The 22,636-nt window shown below is 36.6% G+C and overlaps 3 protein-coding genes across 5 annotated transcripts in view; 1 reads left to right on the top strand and 2 right to left on the bottom strand.

Annotated features, from left to right (window-relative positions):
* The window catches only part of LOC113669106 (uncharacterized), a 388,759-nt gene that overhangs the window by 258,675 nt on the left and 107,448 nt on the right, over positions 1 to 22,636 (bottom strand). Inside the window, exon 16 of the mRNA XM_089185219.1 lies at positions 318 to 407. Within this exon, the coding sequence (XP_089041345.1) occupies positions 318 to 407 (90 nt within the window). The remainder of the gene's footprint in view (positions 1 to 317; positions 408 to 22,636) is intronic.
* On the bottom strand, positions 14,096 to 19,306 carry LOC113682099 (uncharacterized). Its single transcript, XM_089185225.1, has 4 exons — positions 17,846 to 19,306; positions 15,516 to 16,046; positions 14,860 to 14,976; positions 14,096 to 14,187 (listed from the first exon to the last, which is right to left on the bottom strand). The coding sequence occupies exons 1-4, from the start codon at positions 19,125 to 19,127 to the stop codon at positions 14,096 to 14,098; spliced, it is 2,022 nt and encodes a 673-aa protein (XP_089041351.1). The 5' UTR covers positions 19,128 to 19,306.
* Positions 19,338 to 22,636, top strand: part of LOC149039301 (uncharacterized) — a 5,403-nt gene continuing 2,104 nt past the window's right edge. Inside the window, exons 1-5 of one of the 3 annotated variants that reach the window (XM_089185232.1) lie at positions 19,338 to 19,894; positions 20,000 to 20,105; positions 20,293 to 20,507; positions 21,363 to 21,409; positions 22,257 to 22,337. In XM_089185232.1, coding sequence (XP_089041358.1) covers positions 19,427 to 19,894; positions 20,000 to 20,105; positions 20,293 to 20,507; positions 21,363 to 21,409; positions 22,257 to 22,337 — 917 coding nt within the window. In that variant the 5' untranslated portion in view covers positions 19,338 to 19,426. The remainder of the gene's footprint in view (positions 19,895 to 19,999; positions 20,106 to 20,292; positions 20,508 to 21,362; positions 21,410 to 22,256; positions 22,338 to 22,636) is intronic. The other 2 variants (XM_089185234.1, XM_089185233.1) reach the window with 2 other exon arrangements.

Genomic DNA, 22,636 nt, shown 5'->3' on the forward strand with positions numbered 1-22,636 from the left:
AAATGGTTGAAAGCATTTAACAGCATTCTTGGTTAATAGCATTATATAAGAGGAGGGGTTATCTTAAATATGGAGTAAATACATATCATTCGATGTTTTAACATGTAATGAGTGGTGGAGATGTTTTGTAAGTTGCATGCAAGACTTAAATGTTTGAGGGAAGATAATATAATTAGGAGTCCTATATGAAAAACTAAAACCTTTCAACTTGTTACTTAGAAAAACAAGCCTGAAATACTAGTCTAACCATTTTCTTGCATCAGTTTCCATATTTTTTTTGTCCTGTTCAATGGAGCCAATACACATGTTTCACTCACCTTTATCTCTTTGTCTCTCAAGTTCTGTGAGTAGTCCTTTTAGTTTTTCTCCAAGATCAGCAGTTAAGGGTACAGGGGGGGGCAAAGTACCTGAAAGGAAAGGTAAACAGAAGGATACACTGTATTTAGCATTCAGTGCTCTACTTCACATAAATGATTAAAAACAGGCATTTAACTAGCACTGCATATTGTGTTGGGGTCATGTGATAGCACAGTTATAGTGTCAGTTTTTTTATTAATCTCCTATGGTCATTGTTGAAATCAACCATTTAGAAAAATTGCCTCATCATAATAAGCCGCAGCCAACTTAATACTCCCTTTCATCACAGCACAGAATAAGAAAAACTAAATTAAGAAAAAATTCATATAAAAGCAAACACTTTACATAATACCTGAGAGTATTAGACAGCAATCTCACTTTATAACTACAAATCTTTAAGGAATAGTTTACCTTGAAAATGCGTGATTTAAACAAGGAGTGGAAGCATTCATCAATAGTAATAAAATCAGACAACAGGTTCATTTAAATAAGGAATAATTTCCCTTGAAAAGTGGTATTTCGATACAGGGGTGAAAGCCTTTAATGGCATTCTTGGATTTATTTCTCTCTGAAAATGAATCAATAAACATTTTATATTCACCTTCAGCTTCGAGCCTCACAAGCTCCATGCTTAGTTGAGCCAGTTTTTCCTCAAGATCAATGGTTGAAAATAGAAGGACAGGAAAACTACCTGAGAGCAAAGGTACACAGAAATATATTTAGCACTAAGTGCCACACCGGATATAAAAAGTAGAGGCATAATAACATGTATTGAGGTCAAGGGAGAGAAAAATGAAATAAGCTATCTTTAATTATTGTTTCATTATCACATGCCACAGCCAATTCAATTCTACCTTTGACTGAAATTATGGATTTAGTGGCAAAACTGAATTGAAAATATGTTCCTTAACTGAACTAAGTTACTGAATAACAGCTGAGAGCACTAAAAAGTATTTATGGATGGAAGTAAAGACAGAAAAAGGTTAATATCTAAGATAGGGAATAATTTCTCTTAAAAGTATTTACTGGAAAAAATATCAAAACATTTAATGCCATTGGGCTATTTACATGGTTAAAATATTTAATCTTCATGGTGATGATTACCAAGTGTTTAAAATGTTTGATTTTTCCTTTTCTAAAAGAAAAAGTAGATTACCTTTATTTGAACGAAAATGCTCTAAAACCGAAAAAAAAAATTGTTGAGAATAACTGAAAAACTGTTCAGTCTACATGTTTGAAACGTTTTGTAAATATCATCTTTAGCATGTCATCTTCAAATTCCTTTAACTAGTCGATCCGAGGAGGGGTTCTTGGTAGACTTGAAGTCGTATGTGTCTTTGGAGTGAGTGGTCGTACCAAGGTTGAAGAGGAAGTAAGCTTTCCAGTGCATTCTGCGTAGAAACAGCACACGGTCGAAAAAAATGCGCAACTCATGTGCCTTTAATGATTTGAGATATATGAAATTCACATATTTGCCCTGCGGTGAAGAAACGAATCCAAGAGATCCTCGCAGCTAAGAACACTACTGAACTAGTAGTTGAAAATAGGACCTGAAAAAAATTCAGGCTCGTACGGGATTTGAACCCATGACCTCTGCGATACCGGTACTACTACCGATACTACTCGTTTCAGTAGTGTTCTTAGCTGCGAGGATCTCTTAATTTCATTTCTTCACCGCAGTGCAAATATATGAATTTCATATATATAAAATCATCATTCTTTACTTGGATGGTTTATTTGGACCCAACATATTGTCCAGCTCCCAGTTGGTTTGTTAGCTCAGTTGGTAGAGCGCTGCACCGGTATCGCAGAGGTCATGGGTTCAAGCTGCGAGGATCTCTTAATTTCATTTCTTCACCGCAGTGAAAATATATGAATTTCATACATCTCAAACCATTATACTTTTGAAAATGTTTTAAGGATCTATTAATTAAATTAATATATTAATTATATCAAATATGTTTTTCTTATTTGTCATTCAGAAAGCTTAAAATCCTTTTTTTGGTTGTCTAAATCAGCCCTACAGTTCTTTTTCCAACAATTCTTTTTCCTTTAATATTTCCCATAAAATACACTGTAATATTTTTCTTATCTGATCGATTATTTTTATTTTAGTTAATGATCAATTTTTTTCGCTTTTTTACCCGAAGTCACTCGCGGTCACTCGTGGTCACTCGTGTGTACTTTTAGGCATGATCCATTTAATGTTTCCCTTCCCTTTTTCGAGCAATTTGGTGAACATCGATGATTTAACAAATATTAAAACAAGAAGCAAATCCTGTTTCTGATAAAAATTTTCTTAGGAGTAAGAACAAGACATAGTCGTGACAGGTAACCTTACTGTAACACAACACCATTAAAATAAGCTAGTAGAACTTGTTACTCTTTGTCTAAATGGCGCGATGAACGAACCAGTTTTCGAGAACAGCATGTTCACCGATGATAAAGCTATGGAATAAACATTCGCATTTGGGTTTGCACTCAGAACGCGACAACTGGTTACAGACGAGCGCCTTAGCTGATTCCACCGAATTACGATACACTGAGAATAAATTTATTTTGAACGGATTCCCAAGCCATTGTGACGGATGTTATTTTATTTTATTTTTTTAACCGAGTGACAAATAGCTATTTTGATAAAAGAATTCCGTTGGAAAATGATAAATCAATTTTATATTCCGATTACGAAGTCGTAGTAGTTTGTAATAGCATATCGGGAAGGTCGGTTAGAACGGTGTTTGAAACGAACGAGTTTGCTTGTCGTAGGTAGCCGTGTAGTATTTTAGTGCTTGTACATTGTAGCCTATTCTTTAAAACGGTAAACCGCCATCAATAGAAAAACAAAAGGGCAACGTCACATATACTAATGAGGCAGATGTATCAAGCTTATGCACATGCAATTTTTTGACGCGCACATTTTTTTTAATTGCAATTGCATGCGATTTTTGGTGCGTTTTATTTTTCCTTTCTTAGGTTAAGATATACGCGAGCGGTACTATAATTCTACGAGGAACTGAAAGTATTCTAATACTATTCAACTTCGATCAATTTCTCTCTAAAAGTGCATTATTTATTCACCTTCCTTCCTCCATTTCTGAAGTAGCCTGAGTAGTTCACCGAGTTCTACTTCAATGGTGGAAACAAGGGGATGTGAGCTGCCTGAGAGAAGAAGTAAACAGCAAAATGGTTTAGAGAATTTAACAGCATTCTTGGTTGAAAGCATTATATGAGAGTAGGGGTTTATCGTAAATATGGAGTAGATAATTCCATGTTTTAACATGTAATGAGTGGCGCAGATTAAATCTTACTCTCCCTAGTCCCATGTATAATCAACCATCTCACGAAAAGAAATGCGATAGCATGCTAATTATTTTATATTCCCTAAGCAAAAGACTTAAAGAACTTGACAAAATGAACTAACAAGTTAAAAAAAATAATAAATAGGGAATAATACATGGGCGCGCGTAGATATGGAATTAATCTTCGAGTGTTTAACTCGATAGCTCACGAGTGAGCGCAGTGAACGAGTGAGATGTCGAGTTGAACACGAGAAGAGAAATTCCATATCTACAAGCACCCATGTATTATTTTGTTTATCATATAAACACAATAGCCCTTTTCTGGGAAGAAAATCCGACCACATTAATGAATGCAAATAAATGAATCGACAATCCTGAACTAGACCCTGTGAGCAGGGTAACTGGGATACCTGGATGGTACTGGATCCGTGGAATCAAGTGTAGTGATACTACGCGTGTCGGACTAGTATACTGAAATAGTGAGCTCAAGTCTGGCCAAGGGCATACACCTGTCTCAAAACATAGCCATGCTATGCATGCAAGAGTTATTTTTTGTAGGGTGGGTGGATTACTTGAAACATTGTAAGTGGTCTACATTCTTACAAAAGGAAAGAAGATTATTAACGCGGGAAAGAATGAAAATGTCGAATTACCTCACACACAGGTATTTTGTGGTAGATTATGTGTGTTGTGCGAATAAATGTAACCAAAAATAAACTGTATTTGTGCCACGGATACCTGTTAGTACAAAATGTAGACAGAAGACTGCAGACCGGATACAAAATATAGACTGCAGAGTGAGTACAAAGTGCAGACTGAGAATCTGAAGAGTTTTTACGTCTGGTATATAATAACATGTCATCTTACAGCTTACCGAGCGTCACGCAATCGCTTTTCCGCGATCAGCCTTCACGATTATTTGCACTATTGTGGAAAATTCCTGGCCCATTTCTTGATGAAAATCGAACGTAATATAATTTCAAGCCTTCAACATAGTCTTCTTACTTTGCGCGCGAGTTGGTTGGTGTGATGGCTGTACAGATTTTACCAATGTAATAAAAGTAGATGACGTGAATAATAGTAATGGTAAAGCAAACTTAAGAGAGTGTCTCCGTAAGAACGGTCCGGTCGATTTTGCTTGAGACACGGATTTCGCTCGTTTCTCGTGTGTTGTAAGACATTCATGTACCTATACTAAAACCACAATCAGTTTGATCGGATCTCTTTATTTTTCAGAGTTTTACGGAAATTCAATTTCACTCGAGCGAAGGCTTGTCGTGACACTTTTCAAGACTTTAATTTCATACAACTTTGGAGGACAATTTACAAAAAACTACGGAACTCAGCAAAAAACAAATACCACAGCTATGTATATTAACTCTATCTTATCTATCGAGGCGACTTTCGTAACCATCATGTGTCAATCAAGGAAACAGGAAGACTTGAATGACACCTTATTGGTTCGCCTAAATCACACACGCCAAAACCGATCAAATTCAAGGTAAATTTTTGAAAAAGTGAGGCGTTCTTAACTGATCCAACTAACATAGCTAGGAAGTAGGTGCCATAGAAAAGGTAACTACAGAAAAAAAACTTTGCGGCCCGACCTTTACGAGAACTTTATAACTCTGTGAACTTACCTAATTTTCGGCAATCTCCAAGTTTGGCCGCCATTTTGAGGGACTTGTAAACATGAAGCGTAACCGATATAAATCAAGCAGGTAGATTTAAAACCGTCAGAAATACATACGGAAGCAATTCAAATGAACTTTACTTTCAATTTAAGCGGAAAAATTTGAAATTGTTCGTTAAACTTACCATCCCCATGCGACCATTTATTCCAACAATTCAATCACTACGACTTTCTGAATTCCCCTCGTCGATTCCACCGCAAGAAATAGCCTGTGCCACCCAAGCTTCGACTCGAATGTGAAGTACGAATCAAATAACATAACTGCTTCATCTTCGCGGAAATATCACGCTGGTATTTTGATTTTCCGAGCGACAAGAACGGTGATCAGGAATCGATCGGTTTGTTTACCTCATAGACGTGACCGCTGACCAGCTGCTGAGTGAAAACAGTACGGTTCAGTGGCGAGGGGCGGGGTGAGGGTGGTTGCGGGCAGATTATCAGAAGATTTTTGGGAACATTCGAACATATGCATTAAAGTATCATGATAAACATTAGGATTCTCAGCCTTAATGCGAAGGCATGCTTCGTGTTGCAGACAACTCTTATTTTACTTAGTATTCTTTTTTTATTTCAAATACATTTCGTTCCAAATAGGAATAGCATCAGTTGATAGATTTAAAAACAAATCTTTACCACGTAAATAAATGTGTTTAGATAATCGAGATAACCATTGAATCTCTTGTATCGCACCGGAAATAACGTGTCTTGTCTTTGCCCAACTCTGAGAGCGTGGAGCGGCAAAGACGCGAGATACGAGTCTCGCGTCTCGCGGCTTCTCCATGCTCACAGGATACGCGTGACCTCACTATCTTTAAGAAAAACAAGAGACTGCTCGAAGTCTGTAATCCGTTCAACCATTTCATAAGAGTGACGCGAGTCTTCAATTGAGTGAGAAAGTCACAAACCCATTCTTTACCTCACGAGCGTAACCACTGACCACTCACGAATTACAATAGGCTTCTCCTTTGACGCGGAAATTGAAATCGTATCGAATATACAAAGTTATAGTGAGTTCCTTTTGCTCCCCTTGGATCCTGGAAACTGTTAATATTAAGACGATCAACAAGAAAGCCTTTATGATTATTGAAACTTTTGATTAACAGAATGTAAGAAAAAATCGGTGGGGAGAGTTTTTCGCGTATCTTATAATCTGAACGATAGTTTTTAATAAAACAAATAACACTTAATTCAATTTACCTTAGTTGTCTCGTGATTAAAAGTGGCGTTTCTGGGGACCGTAGATTCTTTTCTGATTCTTCTTGTCTCAGCCAAGACTCACTATCATCAACTTTTTTCTTGTGCTTCTTACGGCATGGGACACAGAGGGTTGAGGTAAGCGATTGCAAATTTCTCAGTTAAAGCAAAGCCCAGTAGCATCCATCAGGAATTAAACACCGACATGCACTGTTTACTTTTATTATTCTTAATCAAATAAGGGGTGTTTTAGTCTGCAAATTTAATCATACTGGTTAATGAGAATCATACAAACTGAGGAAAACTGACCGCAAATAATTGTGAACCGTACGCATGAGTAAGTATATTGCGTTGTCAGGTAATTTGATCTTCTACAAAAACATTATTGATTATCAACCGAGCAATATTGTACATATTTCCATTTGTAATTAAAAGCACTTACACATAGATCTATTTTTTTTTCAACGTGATGTGCACTTAAGTACCTTTCATCTAATAAAGAATTTCTTCTCTTTTCGAGCAGATATGTCACGTGACAAAAATAGATAACAGAAAATGTTACTGAAGACTACCTGATTCAACTGGAATAATAACTCCAAACAGCTTTTGAATGTCCTGAGACATATGCAAGGTAATTATATCTCTGCCTTGGATACGCTTCCTGACACCATCATGATCAGGATACTGACATGTTACCTTTGCACTTCTCCAAAACTTCCCCAGAGTGTGGCGATGCCTATAGCAAATCCACATTTTTTTGTTTATCCTCCTGAGCGAGGTGAAATAGGCCAATCTTTGCCAAGATTTGCTCATTTTCACTTAAAAACCTCTTTAGACGGGTGGCAGCTTATCAAATGATGTTTTACTTCGTCATTGCATTCAGACAGTCGTACCAAACCACTTAAGCCACACGATGAACCAAAGTTTTTTCCACCTTTGCTATTCAAAAAGGAGTCCTGAGACATAATGAACGTCTCGCTAATGAACGACTTCTTCCTGTACTTGTAATTGTTTCCAACGCGATACAAGTTCGGGAGATCTAAAGGAACTCACTATAACTTTGTATATTCGATACGATTTCAATTTCCGCGTCAAAGGAGAAGCCTATTGTAATTCGTGAGTGGTCAGTGGTTACGCTCGCGAGGTAAAGAATGGGTTTGTGACTTTCTCACTCAATTGAAGACTCGCGTCACTCTTATGAAATGGTTGAACGGATTACAGACTTCGAGCAGTCTCTTGTTTTTCTTAAAGATAGTGAGGTCACGCGTATCCTGTGAGCATGGAGAAGCCGCGAGACGCGAGACTCGTATCTCGCGTCTTTGCCGCTCCACGCTCTCAGAGTTGGGCAAAGACAAGACACGTTATTTCCGGTGCGATACAAGAGATTCAATGGTTATCTCGATTATCTAAACACATTTATTTACGTGGTAAAGATTTGTTTTTAAATCTATCAACTGATGCTATTCCTATTTGGAACGAAATGTATTTGAAATAAAAAAAGAATACTAAGTAAAATAAGAGTTGTCTGCAACACGAAGCATGCCTTCGCATTAAGGCTGAGAATCCTAATGTTTATCATGATACTTTAATGCATATGTTCGAATGTTCCCAAAAATCTTCTGATAATCTGCCCGCAACCACCCTCACCCCGCCCCTCGCCACTGAACCGTACTGTTTTCACTCAGCAGCTGGTCAGCGGTCACGTCTATGAGGTAAACAAACCGATCGATTCCTGATCAACGTTCATGTCGATCGGAAAATCAAAATACCAGCGTGATATTGCCGCGAAGATGAAGCAGTTATGTTACTTGATTCGTACTTCACATTCGAGTCGAAGCTTGGGTGGCACAGGTTATTTCTTGCGTTGGAATCGACGAGGGGAATTCGAACACTAGTTGTAGTGTTTGAATTGTTGGAATAAATGGTCGCATGGGGATGGTAAGTTTAACGAACAATTTCAAATTTTGCCGCTTAAATTGAAAGTAAAGTTCATTTGAATTGCTTCCGTATGTATTTCTGACGGTTTTAAATCTACCTGCTTGATTTATATCGGTTACGCTTCATGTTTACAAGTCCCTCAAAATGGCGGCCAAACTTGGAGATTGCCGAAAATTAGGTAAGTTCACAGAGTTATAAAGTTCTCGTAAAGGTCGGGCCGCAAAGTTTTTTTTCTGTAGTTACCTTTTCTATGGCACCTACTTCCTAGCTATGTTAGTTGGATCAGTTAAGAACGCCTCACTTTTTCAAAAATTTACCTTGAATTTGATCGGTTTTGGCGTGTGTGATTTAGGCGAACCAATAAGGTGTCATTCAAGTCTTCCTGTTTCCTTGATTGACACATGATGGTTACGAAAGTCGCCTCGATAGATAAGATAGAGTTAATATACATAGCTGTGGTATTTGTTTTTTGCTGAGTTCCGTAGTTTTTTGTAAATTGTCCTCCAAAGTTGTATGAAATTAAAGTCTTGAAAAGTGTCACGACAAGCCTTCGCTCGAGTGAAATTGAATTTCCGTAAAACTCTGAAAAATAAAGAAATCCGATCAAACTGATTGTGGTTTTAGTATAGGTACATGAATGTCTTACAACACACGAGAAACGAGCGAAATCCGTGTCTCAAGCAAAATCGACCGGACCGCTCTTACAGAGACACTCTCTTAAAACGTCAACAATCGCCAGAAACTACAACGGTTACACAGGGTATGAGTAAGTTTTATTGATTTTTCGAGAAAAATCTTCATATTTCGAAATATTTATCGTTGTAAATCGACCATATTTCGTTCCCTATACTTTTCCTTATAACGTGTTCAAATTTTCAACGGTTCCTAGAATAATTTACTCTAAGACACACAACGCGTGACGCGTTCGTGAATTAATCGTTGGCTCTTTCTCGAAACGTGACCTTGGGTCGCCTGTGACAAGACAATTGCGTAAACAATACTTGACATAATAACATTATACACAAAAAACACGGGATTTTGGATCATGTATTTATTAAAAAAGAATATCCATACAACTACAATGAAAACAAACATAAGATTCACCTTTCTGATCGTGAAATTAATACCATTCGCACTGTTATCGTAGCTACGTTCCCTGGCATCAAGTGAATCTAACATGACATGTTTCTTCACTAGCAGTTTGCATCCATTTGTATTTGTTCTTCAGTCTCACGGTAGTAGTGTTGTTCAATAGATTGCATAGAGTATATGCAGTTTGGTTTCAGATTTCAGATTTTGCTTTTTACAACGAGTTTACGTTTTCAACTAAGACATTGGCATACTTGGCATACAAGACATACAAGGCATTCAATGCTTTCATGGCTTTCAAGTGTTCGCGATTCTGTCCGATCCAAAATTACCGCTCAATAACATCTTTTTGTGTGGATTGGCCGCGAACAATACGACTTGTGTATGCGTCAATAAGTATTTTGAGCGTTTGCCCCATAATGCTCCAGATGATCGTAATCCAATTACGTTGAAATACAAAACGACTGACAATATAGTTTTATGGGCAAAAATCTCGTGTTCGTCATGTGACCCGGCCCTGTCCGTGCATGACAACGTCAATCATCATCAAGATAGCACGCGTGATCAGCATGTGAACACCTCATTGGATCACAGTTAGTTGTCATGGTGTTGAGGGCCCAATCGTGGAGTGCGTTGGCGCTCACTCTTAAGATGGAAAATGCTTTGAATCATGATTACAAAAACTTCCATATATACGCGCGCTTATGTATTATTCCCAATATATTATTTTTTGTGACATGTTAGTTCATATTGTAAAGTTCTTGAAGTCTTTTGCTGAGGGAATATAAAATAATTAGCATGCTATCGCATTTCATTTCGCGAGATGATTGATTATACATGGGACCAGGGAGAGTAAGATTTCAGGGGGAGGTAGAGGTTTCGTTCGATTCTCGTATTTCGTGTACGTGACATGTCGTTTCGCCTTATTTTAGACATTTATGCCTTGTTTTAGACGGTTTTAGATAGTTTGCAAGTGGTTGTAGATGTTTTTGAGGTGGTTGTTGAAATTTTTGAGGTGGTTGTAGGTGGTTTTAGGTCGTTCCTTGTTTTAGTACTTACCGGATATTACATGGCCGTGCGGGGATGCGAATTTTATCTTCGAGTGAGCGAAGCGAACGAGTGAAAGATACTTTCAGCAGGAGAAGATGAAATTCGTATCCCCGCGCGGCCATGTAATGTTCTGTTTATTTTATAGATACTGATGAAATTCATACATAAGAGACAACTTTTTTTTTGGATTCACTTTCGAAACAGCAAAACTGTGAGTGCAATTTAAGTGGTCACATATCGCAAAATGCCTGTCACAAAAATGTTATGAAACTCGGATATAAAGGAGAAATAAAGACAATAATATTTATATTTTTTGTTCCAAAAAGTCAAAATTCTAATGAGGAAGGGAAAAATTCTATAACTGCAAAAGAACCGGCCTGAGCGGGAAGCTCTCTTGTAATTGGCTAGTCATGTTAGTAACCATGGCGACACCACTATCCTCACACGTGAAAGATAAAAACAGTATCTTCACTGCGCACGATGAAGATATGACTTTTTAGCAAAGGAAAAATCCTGGTATTTCATCAGTATCTATATAATATAATACAATTACGTGTCCTCCATGACAAACTAAAACCTTTCAGCTTTTTACTTAAAAAAAGCCTAAAATACTAAAGCAACGATTTCCTTGCATCACTTTCCATATTTCTTTGCCCTGTTCAACGAAACCAATACACATGTTTCACTCACCTTTCATTCTGAGTCTGAAAAGTTCGTTACGTAGTCCTTTTATTTCATCTTCAAGGTCAGCAGTAAAGAGTTCAAGGGGAGGCAAAGTACCTGAAAGGAAAGGTAAACAGTAAGATACGCTGTATTTAGCATTCAGTGCCTTACCTTACATAAATGGTTAAAAACAGGCATTAGACTAACACCTCTTATTGTGCTAGGGTCATGTGATAGCACAGTTATAGTGTCAGTTCTCTGATTAATCTCCTATGGTCATAGTTGAAATCAACCATTAAGAAATATTGTTTCATCATAATGAGCCACAACCAACTTAATACTCCTTTTCATCAAAGCACAGAAAAAGGAAAAACTAAATTAAGAAAAAATTAATATAGAAGCTAACACTTTACTTAATACCTGAGAGTATAAGACAGCAATCTCACTAACTAACTATAAAGGAAGAAGGGTTATCTTTACTAAGGAAAAGTTTCCCTTGAAAATGTATATAATTAGAAAAAGAAGTGGAAGCATTCAACAATAGCAATAAAATCAGATGACAGGTTCTTTAAAATATGGAATAATTTCCCTTGAAAAGTGATATTTCGATACAGGGGTAAAAGTCTTTAATAGCATTCTTCAATTTATTTCTCTCTGATAATGAATCATAAACATTTTATATTCACCTTCCCTTCTGAGCCTCTGATGCTCAATGCGTACTTTAGCTAGTTTTTTCTCAAGGTCAACGGTTGAAAATTGAAGGACAGGAAAACCACCTGAGAGCAAAGGTACACAGAAATATATTTAGCACTAAGTGCCTCAACTGATATAAAAAGTAAAGGCATAATAACATGTATTGAGGTCAAGGGAGAGAACAATGAAATAAGCTATCTCTAAGTATTGTTTCATTATCACATGCCAAAGCCAATTCAATTCTACCTTTGACTGAAACTATGGATTAAGTGGCAAAACTGAATTGAAAATATGTTCCTTAACTGAACTAAGTTACTGAATAAAAGCTGAGAGCATTTAACAGTATTAAAATAAAGACAGGAAAAGGTTAATATCTCAGATAAGGAATAATTTCTCTTGGAAGTATTTACTAGGAAACAAAGGTGAAAATATTTAAAGACATTGAGCTATTTACATAGCTAAAATATTTTTAAAAAGTAATGAAAACCAAACATTATCAACATTATCAAGTGTTGAAAATGCTTGATATTTACCTATTTAATATGTTAGCTCATTTTAAACCTAAGCAAACTTTATGGACAGTTAATAGCATTCTTGGATCACTCTCTCCCTAAAAATGACAAGATATGAATTTTTCTATTCACCTTCCACTCTAAGTATCTTAAGGTCCTCACATACTCTCCCTAGCTTCTCTTCAAGATTAGTGGTGGGAAGAAGAAGGGGAGATGAAGAACCTGGGAGAAAAGGTATACAGAGCTTTTCAAAATTCAGTCTTACTTTACACAGAAAAGATAACAACAGGTATACCTGTGCAAACAGCAAATTATATTCTTCAAAGCTTTGTCAAATAATAAATTGTTATTACTGTTCACAACAACTTTCTATAATAACTTAATATGTCTTTTAATTTTGTTTTCACCTCTCAGTTTCTCTGTCTCAACAATCTTTGTCTTCTGTTTCCATTTTTTCAGCTCTTCTTGAATTTGTGGACTTTCACTGGTTGAACCTATGGTGTGGAATTCAGAAGGTGAGGCACCTTAAATCAGCTTTAAAAGAAAACAAATAATGAGGCAACCACAAAATACTGACATTCAAAACCATACAACGCACCTCAAATCATTTTTATAAAAACCCCATACACAAATACAGGTAACATTTTCTTTTATAGCTCCTCCAACTAAAATCTTGCCAATTTTTATTTTAGCTTGTTTTATTTTATTTATATTTGGAGCAAAAGATAAACACAACCAGACAGAAAGGAAATGACAATGCCAAATTTGGATTAATCTACAGTTGACTCTAGCCCTGTGGTCACCTCACTATTACAGACACCTTGCCACTACAGACAAGAGCCAGCCCCTGGAGAAAAACATACAGAAATGACTGAAATAAATTCCCTATATAACAGACTCTTGCTATTGCAATAATGCAGACTCTTTCCTGCCCCCCAGCATGACTTTTCACTTATTTTTTCTCTTGCTATAACAGACTCTTATTTACTTTGTTCAAAATCATGACTAGCATACTATGAACCAACATTATGAAAAAGGGAAATAAAGAAACCATTCTTCAATTGGGTGTGTCCATAAGAAATTTTCTGCTTACAGCCAGATCTTTTTCCAGTTTGTGGAAACTTTATTTCATATGTTAAGAAACAAAACAAATTTCTGTACCCCATTATTACAAACTTTTTGCTATTACAGACACTAAATCTCCCCCTCGAGGGTGTCCACAGTAATGGGAGTTGACCTTAAGGGGAAAAGTACAAAGAGCTAGTCATGGTGTTACTTTTAATAGTGACATGATAACAGGTCAAACCAACATGTAATTAACAGATTGTAAACAGTGTACAAAATCTACCTGAACTACATAACTGTCAGCTTTTTAAGGCATAATTTGAGACCAACATTAAAAAGACCTAGTTTATCATTATATACTGATTCACCAACCTAGCCTCTACAATCTTAATAATTATTTCCTTTTTGTAAAACACAGAGTGAGGGAAAACTAAACTGGGTTTAATTTCCTTAAAAAAATATATATTTTGAATGAGAATTAAATGTATTTAAAAGCATTTTTAGTTTACTTTTGCCATTAAAGTTAATTTAACAGCATCTTTTTATTCACCTTCCATTCTTTGACGTTTCAAACATGGCTCTACTAGTTCTTCATCAGGATCAAAGGTGGAAGATCCAGGAAGAGGCAACATGCCTAAAAGCAAAGGTATACAGTGGGAGATTAGCATTTCTATTGAAAAATAGTTAGAAACAGGCTTGCAACTTGTATTTAAAGATACCAGTAGGTACATGTACACTTTAGATTGCCTCTATTTAAACAAAGATGCTTTAAACCTGAAAAAGAAGCTGTTAAGAACAACTTCCCAGGAGCATCATACAAAGAAGCCCTCGATCAAGCAAACATCCCTAGCTTGAGAACCCACCAAGAACAGTTGACATCGGCACTTTTCCGATCAGTTTTAGAAAACAAAAACAACAAAATTCATTCTTTAATCCCAAAAAGTTATCAGGCTAATTACAATTTTAGGAAACAGAGGAATTTCAATCTTAATCGTTGTAAGACCGACAGAGCGGCAACAAGTTCCATAAATATGTGTTGCAGAAACAGTTTGTACAATTAATTAATGTGAAGTTACGCAATTCAGTTTTATCTGCAATGTAATTTTAATAAAACACAGTCTATCTATCTATCTATCTATCTATCTATCTATCTAACTGAAAAAGTATTCAGTCTATATGTATGTAATGTTTCATTATTACACAGAAACCCAGGACTACCTTCAACTACAGAAGAACAAATATTGTTATTACTGTTCACAGCAACTTTCCATACAACTTAATACAAGTCTTTCAATTTCCTTTTCACCTTCCAATTTCACTTTCTCCATAATCTTTGTCTTCAGTTCACTTTTTTCCCATTGTTCTTTTTTTTGTGGACTTTCACTGATTGAACTTGTGGAGTGGAATTCAGAGGATATAGCGCCTAAAATCAGATTTACAAGAAGACAAACATTTAAACCATAAACATACCTCTAACTATTTTAAAAAACACCCAACATGCAAAAACTAATAAAATTTTCTTTCATTATTAGCCCCTCCAACTAAAGTCTTGCCAATTAACCTTTGATTGATGTATAAATAATCTATTAAATTAAGGAAAGACAACTACAACCCTACAGAGAGGAAAATATTGAGCCAAATGTCTTAGTAGGAAAGATAGCAGGTTACTGGGAAGAGACTTTTGAGAAGAACAAAACATAAAATGAAATGTCTTGCAAACAAAATATGGTACAAAATACAGTACAAAATATAGTACTTCTTGCATTGGCATGGTTTATATACTGTAGTCAGCAAGAGTTTATTCATGAGACAAATTCCATCAATCTTGATAAAAAGATGGACCCATCCCTTAATGACATGTACCTTACCATACTTCATGTTGAAAGACTTATGGATTTCATCCAAAACCCTTAACAGATATTTTATTATAGGAACAGGCCTTGTTCCATTCTTTCCACCAACCTGTAAGTGCATCTTTCTCAAGGAACATTTTGCATGCATAGTACTCTTCTATGTCCATTGTTGTCTTCAGCCTCAGCTCAGCCAGGTTCAGTACCTTCAAGATCTTTTTAGTGACAAAACAATTCTGAACCACTTCACCAAGATGACCAGATGAGTAATCTTTCCACAACTCCTCCAAGATCATTAGAGATTCACACTTCACCTTTATTATCAAACTTCCATTTTCAACACCAGTAATGGTGAGCTTCATATTTTTTGTGTATTCCATAAACCAATTGCACTCTTCAATGGACTTTGGATTTGTGTTGTTGAAGGAATCTCTAATAATTGATAGAAAGGTTTTCTCTCTAAGAGCATGGATATCTTCTGTCTGCAGATGAGACACACTTCCAGATGCAGCTGATGTAGCAGATGCTCTAGGCTGCTGAACCTCTTGGCATCTGACAGACTCTGTTGCCAACATGCCAGTCTGCACATTCTGTTCTTTAGGTTTTAAGTACTTCACATCAACCTTAATATTCATTTCACTACCTGTTAAATTGTAACAGTCAAATTTAATCCTAATATAACAAGGTTCTTTCTACCTCCTACCTAATTAACCACTGAAATGTGAGAACATTACAATGAGGCAACACCAATCAAACATAGAGCTTGTTATCAATGAATAGATACCAACAACATATTGATGAAATGAAAATGATTACCACATACAGTATATATATATTGCTTCAATTTCTGTTTCTTTTGCATCTTTATCTCATTCAATAGTAGAATCAAAATTCTGATGGATCTAAAAGATTACACTTTCAAACATGGAAATATCTAAACAGACCTAGCCATGGTGATACATAGGCATGCCTAGCATGCAAGAGTCATTTTTCTGGCTGGGTGGGTTAAGATGGGACATTTTGTGTAACTAATGTTTTCATTTTTGTAACAGGAAAAGAGCAAAACTTTTAAACAAACAAAAATATTGCATTACTTCACCTTAAGAGAAAGAAAATAAAAACCTAATTTATCTGAACTCACACAGGTATTTTGTGATCTATTGTCTCTATTGTCCAAATACTCCTCAGCAAAAATAAAATGCATGCGTGCCACACTTACTGTTGTCTCCTTCACAGCCATAGTTTGGTCCCATCACACAACACCCTCTATTCCCCATTTGAAAGAGAGCATGTTGTGTGAAGACACCAAATGACGGTTGCAAAAGAGACCACTCTCTCTGCTGTTCCTTTAACAGAGAGAAAATGAAAATTATTCATCTATAGTTAGTTGTCCAAAAAATAGAATTCCACCTAATTTTATGACAAAAAGCAAACTGAAACTCTGTTGTAATTCCAATAGACCCTCACCAAAGATATATCATAATCTTGAATAAGTTAGGATACATTAAACAAGAGAAAAGGAAAATAATTCAAAGAGGGCTCCTTGATTGATTGTTGCCTATCTGGACTTTTCCCTGTTTGTGTGAAATACATGATGAAATGCAGGTTGTTTACAATGAATTGACATGCGATTGGGTTAAATCCATTGTAGCAGTTGCATGGAAAAGTTCACCACCAGTCCCATTTAGTTCTGTGTGAATTTTTTTTGGTGGAGTTGGAAAATGCATTTGGAATATGTGATAAAATGCAGGTTGTTTACGAGGAAATGACACATGATGGAGCAAAGTGGAATTTGATTGGTGGTGTACAACTCAAGCACATGAAAAATTACACAATGTTCATGTAATGCAATGATTGCGTATGTTCTGATTGGACTTTAAACATTATTTCTATGGTACTTGATGGAATGTGAGTTGTTTGGCATGTGCATCATAAGTAAAAGAAAGGAAAAAACATATTTTAACTTAAAATGATACAAAAAGTCAAATGTGATCCTTCCATATTGTGATAAATCTCAACCAAAGGCCACAAACCATTACACTTAACAAATGAGCCCAAAATTTCTGGTTAAGACCATCCTTTGTGCACAGTCCCTTGATTTGATGACATAATTTGCAAGAAAACAATACCCAAATGCTGTAAATGGTGTAAGATATCCTAATGCTGTGATATGATTGGTGCAAGATACATACCCTTACAAGGCAATCTGACTAGTGCAAAAGACAGTGCACTTGAATACTTGTAGTCCAACCACAAGTCTAAATAAATGCAACAACTCAGGACTAAAGGTGCACTTTACTTGTTCTTGTGTTTATCTACATGTACCAGTACTCAGTTTACCTTATGTAGCTCAGTCTACACATATGGTTTAGCTTCCTACATGTAGCATAACATTTCAGCAAATGTACTGAACAAAAAGAAAATTAAAAGAAGTGGACTCACCACTTGCAGTTTTCACAACATTTTCAATCAGCCTGTGAAACCTCTCACATTCTGCTTTCCAAGAGTAAACCTCCCTGTAGTTCTCTCTGAGCTGTCTGGCATTGGCTTGTCTCTCTTCTGGACTTTGGCTGGAAACTTCACTTATCCTCCATGCCCATTCAACTTCATCTGATCCAACAATGACAGTGTTTCCACCTTTTACAGTTTGCAAAGCCTCAGCTATGCCAGATTCACCAGAGACAAGAATAGGAACTCCACAAGAAATGGCCTCGAGGCCAACTAACCCAAATCCTTCAGTACGTGAAGGAAGAGCCACTAGGTCTGATTGGTGAAACATTTCTTTCAGATCATCCTGTTCAGTGCAATAACCACGAATGGTTATCTGCTTGCGTTTGATGCATGTTTTCTGAAGAAACCATTGCTCTACTTTTCGGTGCTCACCAGGAGAAGAGCCGACAAATGTGAGCTCAAATTTCTCTCCAAGGGAACCTACAGCATTTGCTACTATATCATAACCCTTTAACGTAAGGTCTTCAAAGGTTGCTCGGCCGAACATGAAAACGTTAAATGTCTTCATGAACATGTAAGACTTAAAAGCATTCCATGTCCTCAATAATATACCTGCATGTTCTCTTGATTCTACGGATTCGTTGCAAAACTTTTCCACGATTCCGGGGGTGATGATCTCTACTTTCACATTTGGTAGACTTCTGCTGTACTTCTGTTGTAGACGGGAGCCAACGGCGACAACTGCATCTGCTGCTTTACACAACTCAATTTCCATCTTGTGCCTCTCCTCGTTCTCCTCGATCGTATCTGTTACAGCCGTGGCAGTACTTTCTTTGAACTTTCCAAGGTCCTCGCAGAAGACGTGGACAAACTGAATCCACTTACATCCTGTACCTCGTGCAATGAGACATGCTGGAGTTCCAAGTTTTCTGCCATGACCGATCACAATATGCGGATTCGGAAGCTCTGGAGGTGGAACTTTCAACCAATCTAATGGATCTCGCGATCCAGGAACAGTCTGAGCGGTGATTAAATTCACTCCATGTTGTTCAGCTTCTTCTCTGTCCTGATCATCGCTTCTCGAGACATAGCAGTGGATGTTCAAGCTACCAGTCGTTGTCTCTGCCAAATTAATAGCTAACTCGCGATTGAAAGTTGATAATCCACCTTTCGAAGATTTCCACTCGTCACAGAGAAACATGGCATCAATAAGCCTCTGTTCTCTCTTCTCCTCTTTGCTAGTTGTAGCAGTGGATGCGCTCGAACACGCCATTGTTTATATCCGTCTAATTGCTTCCAGCAATCGATAAGTTTCACTTCACGGAGCAACTTCAGAATACCCCGCAACTCATTTACATGTCATTGAATAAGAATAGCGTCTATTGTGTTATGCCTCGACCTTCAAACCACCCGTTCCTCACGTTGTAACCCAGTAACTACTGGACTTGTAATGACGTTGTAACCAGTCAATTAATGCATTGTAATCGGGATAGACCTAGTGACAAATCTAGACCTGGGGGAGGGGTGAATGAGTAACTAAATTGCCCATAAGAGACGCCATATTGGATTTTGATGGGAATGTTTTTTGGGCCGGGTAAGAGGAAAGGATTTTCCTCCTTTAAAGTGGTAGACAGATCAAATAAAACCCGGAAATCCACCGTCCAACTTCCTTCTACTCTGCCTCTGGAAAAAGAGCAACATCGTAGTGTGGAAGATGTGGAACAAGGTGAAGAAGAGGAAGATCCGTGCGCTTTGTGTGATGGTGACCCGCCAGATTCCGACGATGATGTGGTGCCCACTTCCTCCACCAGCTCCTACAAAATGCGCAAGGAAAGGCTCCACAAAAACTGGGAATCCTTGCGATCCACATTGCTGAAGTTCTCTGTTGAAATGGAAGGTTTCGTGCCCTATCAATGTAATTGTGGTAAAACGGTGGAAAGTCGATGCAGGGATTGTAGCTTTACGGCATACTTCTGCCTTGATTGCTGTAATCACCTGCATCAGACCAAACATCATTTTCATCACCCAGAAATAATACAGGTATGCATGACCTTTATAATTATCAATTTTGTTTTTTGCCCAGAAGAGTAACCCGGGTTTAAGAAATTTATTAAGCTTGTCTTTTTTTTATACTGAATTTTTCAGGACGGTGTTTGGAAATTGCACACTGTTCCTGACAGGACATTGAGTAATCCCTATCATTCTTGCTCATTTTCCTACACAAGGGAAATAACGGTTATAGATGAAAGAGGTAAAGCTATCCCTAAAGACCAAACCATGATTGTTGTTCATGTTAATGTAGTCCTGGTATTCACTTTTTGCAGTTATTTAATATATTGTAAACATTTATATTGTTTTGGTGAGCTTAATTCTAAGGTTATTAAAATATCGGTATAAAGTCAGCAATGTTCTTCCTTGTTGAATATTTTTTTCTGAAGGTGGTCAGCATCTATTTAAGATTCTCTGTTGCACTTGTTTTAGTGTGGCAGAGAGTTTTCTGTTTCAAGGTTTGTGGCCTGCTACGCCAGTGGAACCAACCTTGGCATTCACCACAAGTCTGATGGAATTTACCCTGGCACTTGTGATGGAATGCCAAGTTTCCATTTTTGATCTTGTGAAGGCCTCAGACTTCTACTCCCACCCTCTCATAAAGGTTCGTTATAGGTTTAGCTGTAAACAACTCCATCGTGTGATAGTTATCAGGGTCAGCCAGGGTTTTTGGGTATATGGTATTAAGGGGCTTTTTTAATTCGGGTATATGGTATATTTCAGCTGAAAGATGGGTATACTACTAATTTCGGGTATATAGTAGACTATATAACGCTTTGATTAATTTTAGGTATATTGGGAGAAATCTTGGGTGTTTTGGGGTATTTTGGCAGATCTTTTTCGGGTATACTGGTATACCACTATCCCCCGCTGGCCGACCCTGAATTATTGAGGGCAAAACCAAATAAACTATCACACAAATAATATAGAAATCATGAGATCATAATATATTATTGCTTTAGTATAAATCTTCATGACCTAGCCAAAACTTTATCATGATCTCCTTCATAGATACTGAAACTAAACAAATGAAAATACAGTTGAAGCTCTCATACATGTACACCCTCGGGACACGTTAAAAGTGTCTGTAACTGGAGCTGGCCACCTTACAAGAACTGTTCTCATAAGCGGCCACCACCAGAGGTGTAGCCTAGATGTCCGCTTATGAGAACTTTCCCAGCTAACAAATATTTGGAAGACAAAAAATACCACCAAATGAAATATTGCAAACTACACAATGTTATGATAATGGTGAGTGTACAGTACTGTATACTGCAGAATAGAATCCAGTTCCTTCTGCAAGTTCTAAACTTCTAGACTCAAACTGATTACTACTCACTATCTATCACAGAATAGATAGTGGGTAGGGCAGCCAATCAGAGAATAGCATTCGTGATAGATTTACAATAGAACAGATGTAGCAAATTGTTATATTTGTTATTTATTGTTTTAATTGCAGAAAAGGAAGATATATGACCAATTTATTGACAGCTTTGAGGAATTCAGGTGGCTTAACAATTAATGTTTGTGAATTTAGAACTTCCAGCAAACAGTTATCTTGCAACATCCCAGTTTTATGTGTATAAGACCTTTAGAAGTGTTTTAATGAGTAACTTAGATTGTAGTTAAATGTTTTGGATCAACTTTATCCTTAGTTTAAGTTTTATTATCCTTTGTTTCTATGTATGGTAATTTATGGTGATATATGCAGATAACCAGTTTAAAACAAAGAGAACTGAATGAAGTGTTATAAATTTGACACAAAGCATCAACTGATACCTCGGTAGATGGTAATGAAGACCATAGAAATTTGGTCAAGTTAAAAGTTAGAAATACCTTGTGATCAACACAGTTTAGGTTGTAAAACCATGCAAAGTCTCTTGAGGTGAGCTCCTGTATTCAGTGCATTTGGTGACACCCGGTGTACTTCAATTTTTTTTTTTAGAATCCAATTCCTTCTGCAAGTTCTAAACTTCCAGACTCAAACTGATTTGCAGAGTTTTTATTTAAGTGGTTATGTTAAAAAATTATTATTTAATACAGAGATAATTCTTGTTACTTTGTTGTGTGAAAAGGAATAAAAACAACCAATATCCCTTTTGATTGAGTTTTACATATAATTAAAAGTATTTTCCAGAAAATATAAGACTACAAGTGAAAGAAGAAATTACTCAAATATCTGATTTAATTCTTAGGCCACGATAGTGCAACAAATAATTATCTATTGTCATTAATGCTGGTTCAAAAAATACCATATGGTTTGGTAATTTGAACTCGATAGATGCTTTTATTAGTTTAAAATGCTTATTAGTGTAAACACTGTGCACATTAAAGGTATGTCTCTTTACAACAGGTATCATGTAAAGGCTCTCCAGTGTTTTACTGAAAATGAGGTTTGCCACTCAGGTGTCCAGTTTGTCCTGCTTGTCCCAAGGTAAAACTTTGAAAACCTCTGCTGCCATTTTCAAAGAACTAAATTCAGATTTATTATTAAAGTAGTTTTCAATATAGAGATTAAATGTTATGTTGTGGTGCATTTTTAGTTCTCTGTTCATTTGGTTTGTAATATATATTCAGTCCAACAATTCCAGTAGTTTGCAAATGCACAAAATTTAAAGGCTAACACTCTTGCAAATATGCTATATTATCAGATGTTTAGGTGAAGTGCTTCCACACACATATATAGTTGCTGTTTGTTTCATATATATATAATTATTACCCACTATCAATTTT

The sequence above is a fragment of the Pocillopora damicornis genome, chromosome 10 (genome assembly GCF_964200805.1).
Source record: "Pocillopora damicornis chromosome 10, jaPocDami1.2, whole genome shotgun sequence".
NCBI lineage: Eukaryota > Metazoa > Cnidaria > Anthozoa > Scleractinia > Pocilloporidae > Pocillopora > Pocillopora damicornis.

Coding starts and splice junctions, on each gene's coding strand:
- LOC113682099 (XM_089185225.1), bottom strand. CDS start 19,127: ATGGCGTGTTCGAGCGCATCCACTGCTACAACTAGCAAAGAGGAGAAG. Junction 14,977..15,515: donor TGAGAAAGATGCACTTACAG/GTTGGTGGAAAG, acceptor ATCTGATTTTAG/GCGCTATATCCTCTGAATTC. Junction 14,188..14,859: donor GGAGAAAGTGAAATTGGAAG/GTGAAAAGGAAA, acceptor CTTTGCTTTTAG/GCATGTTGCCTCTTCCTGGA.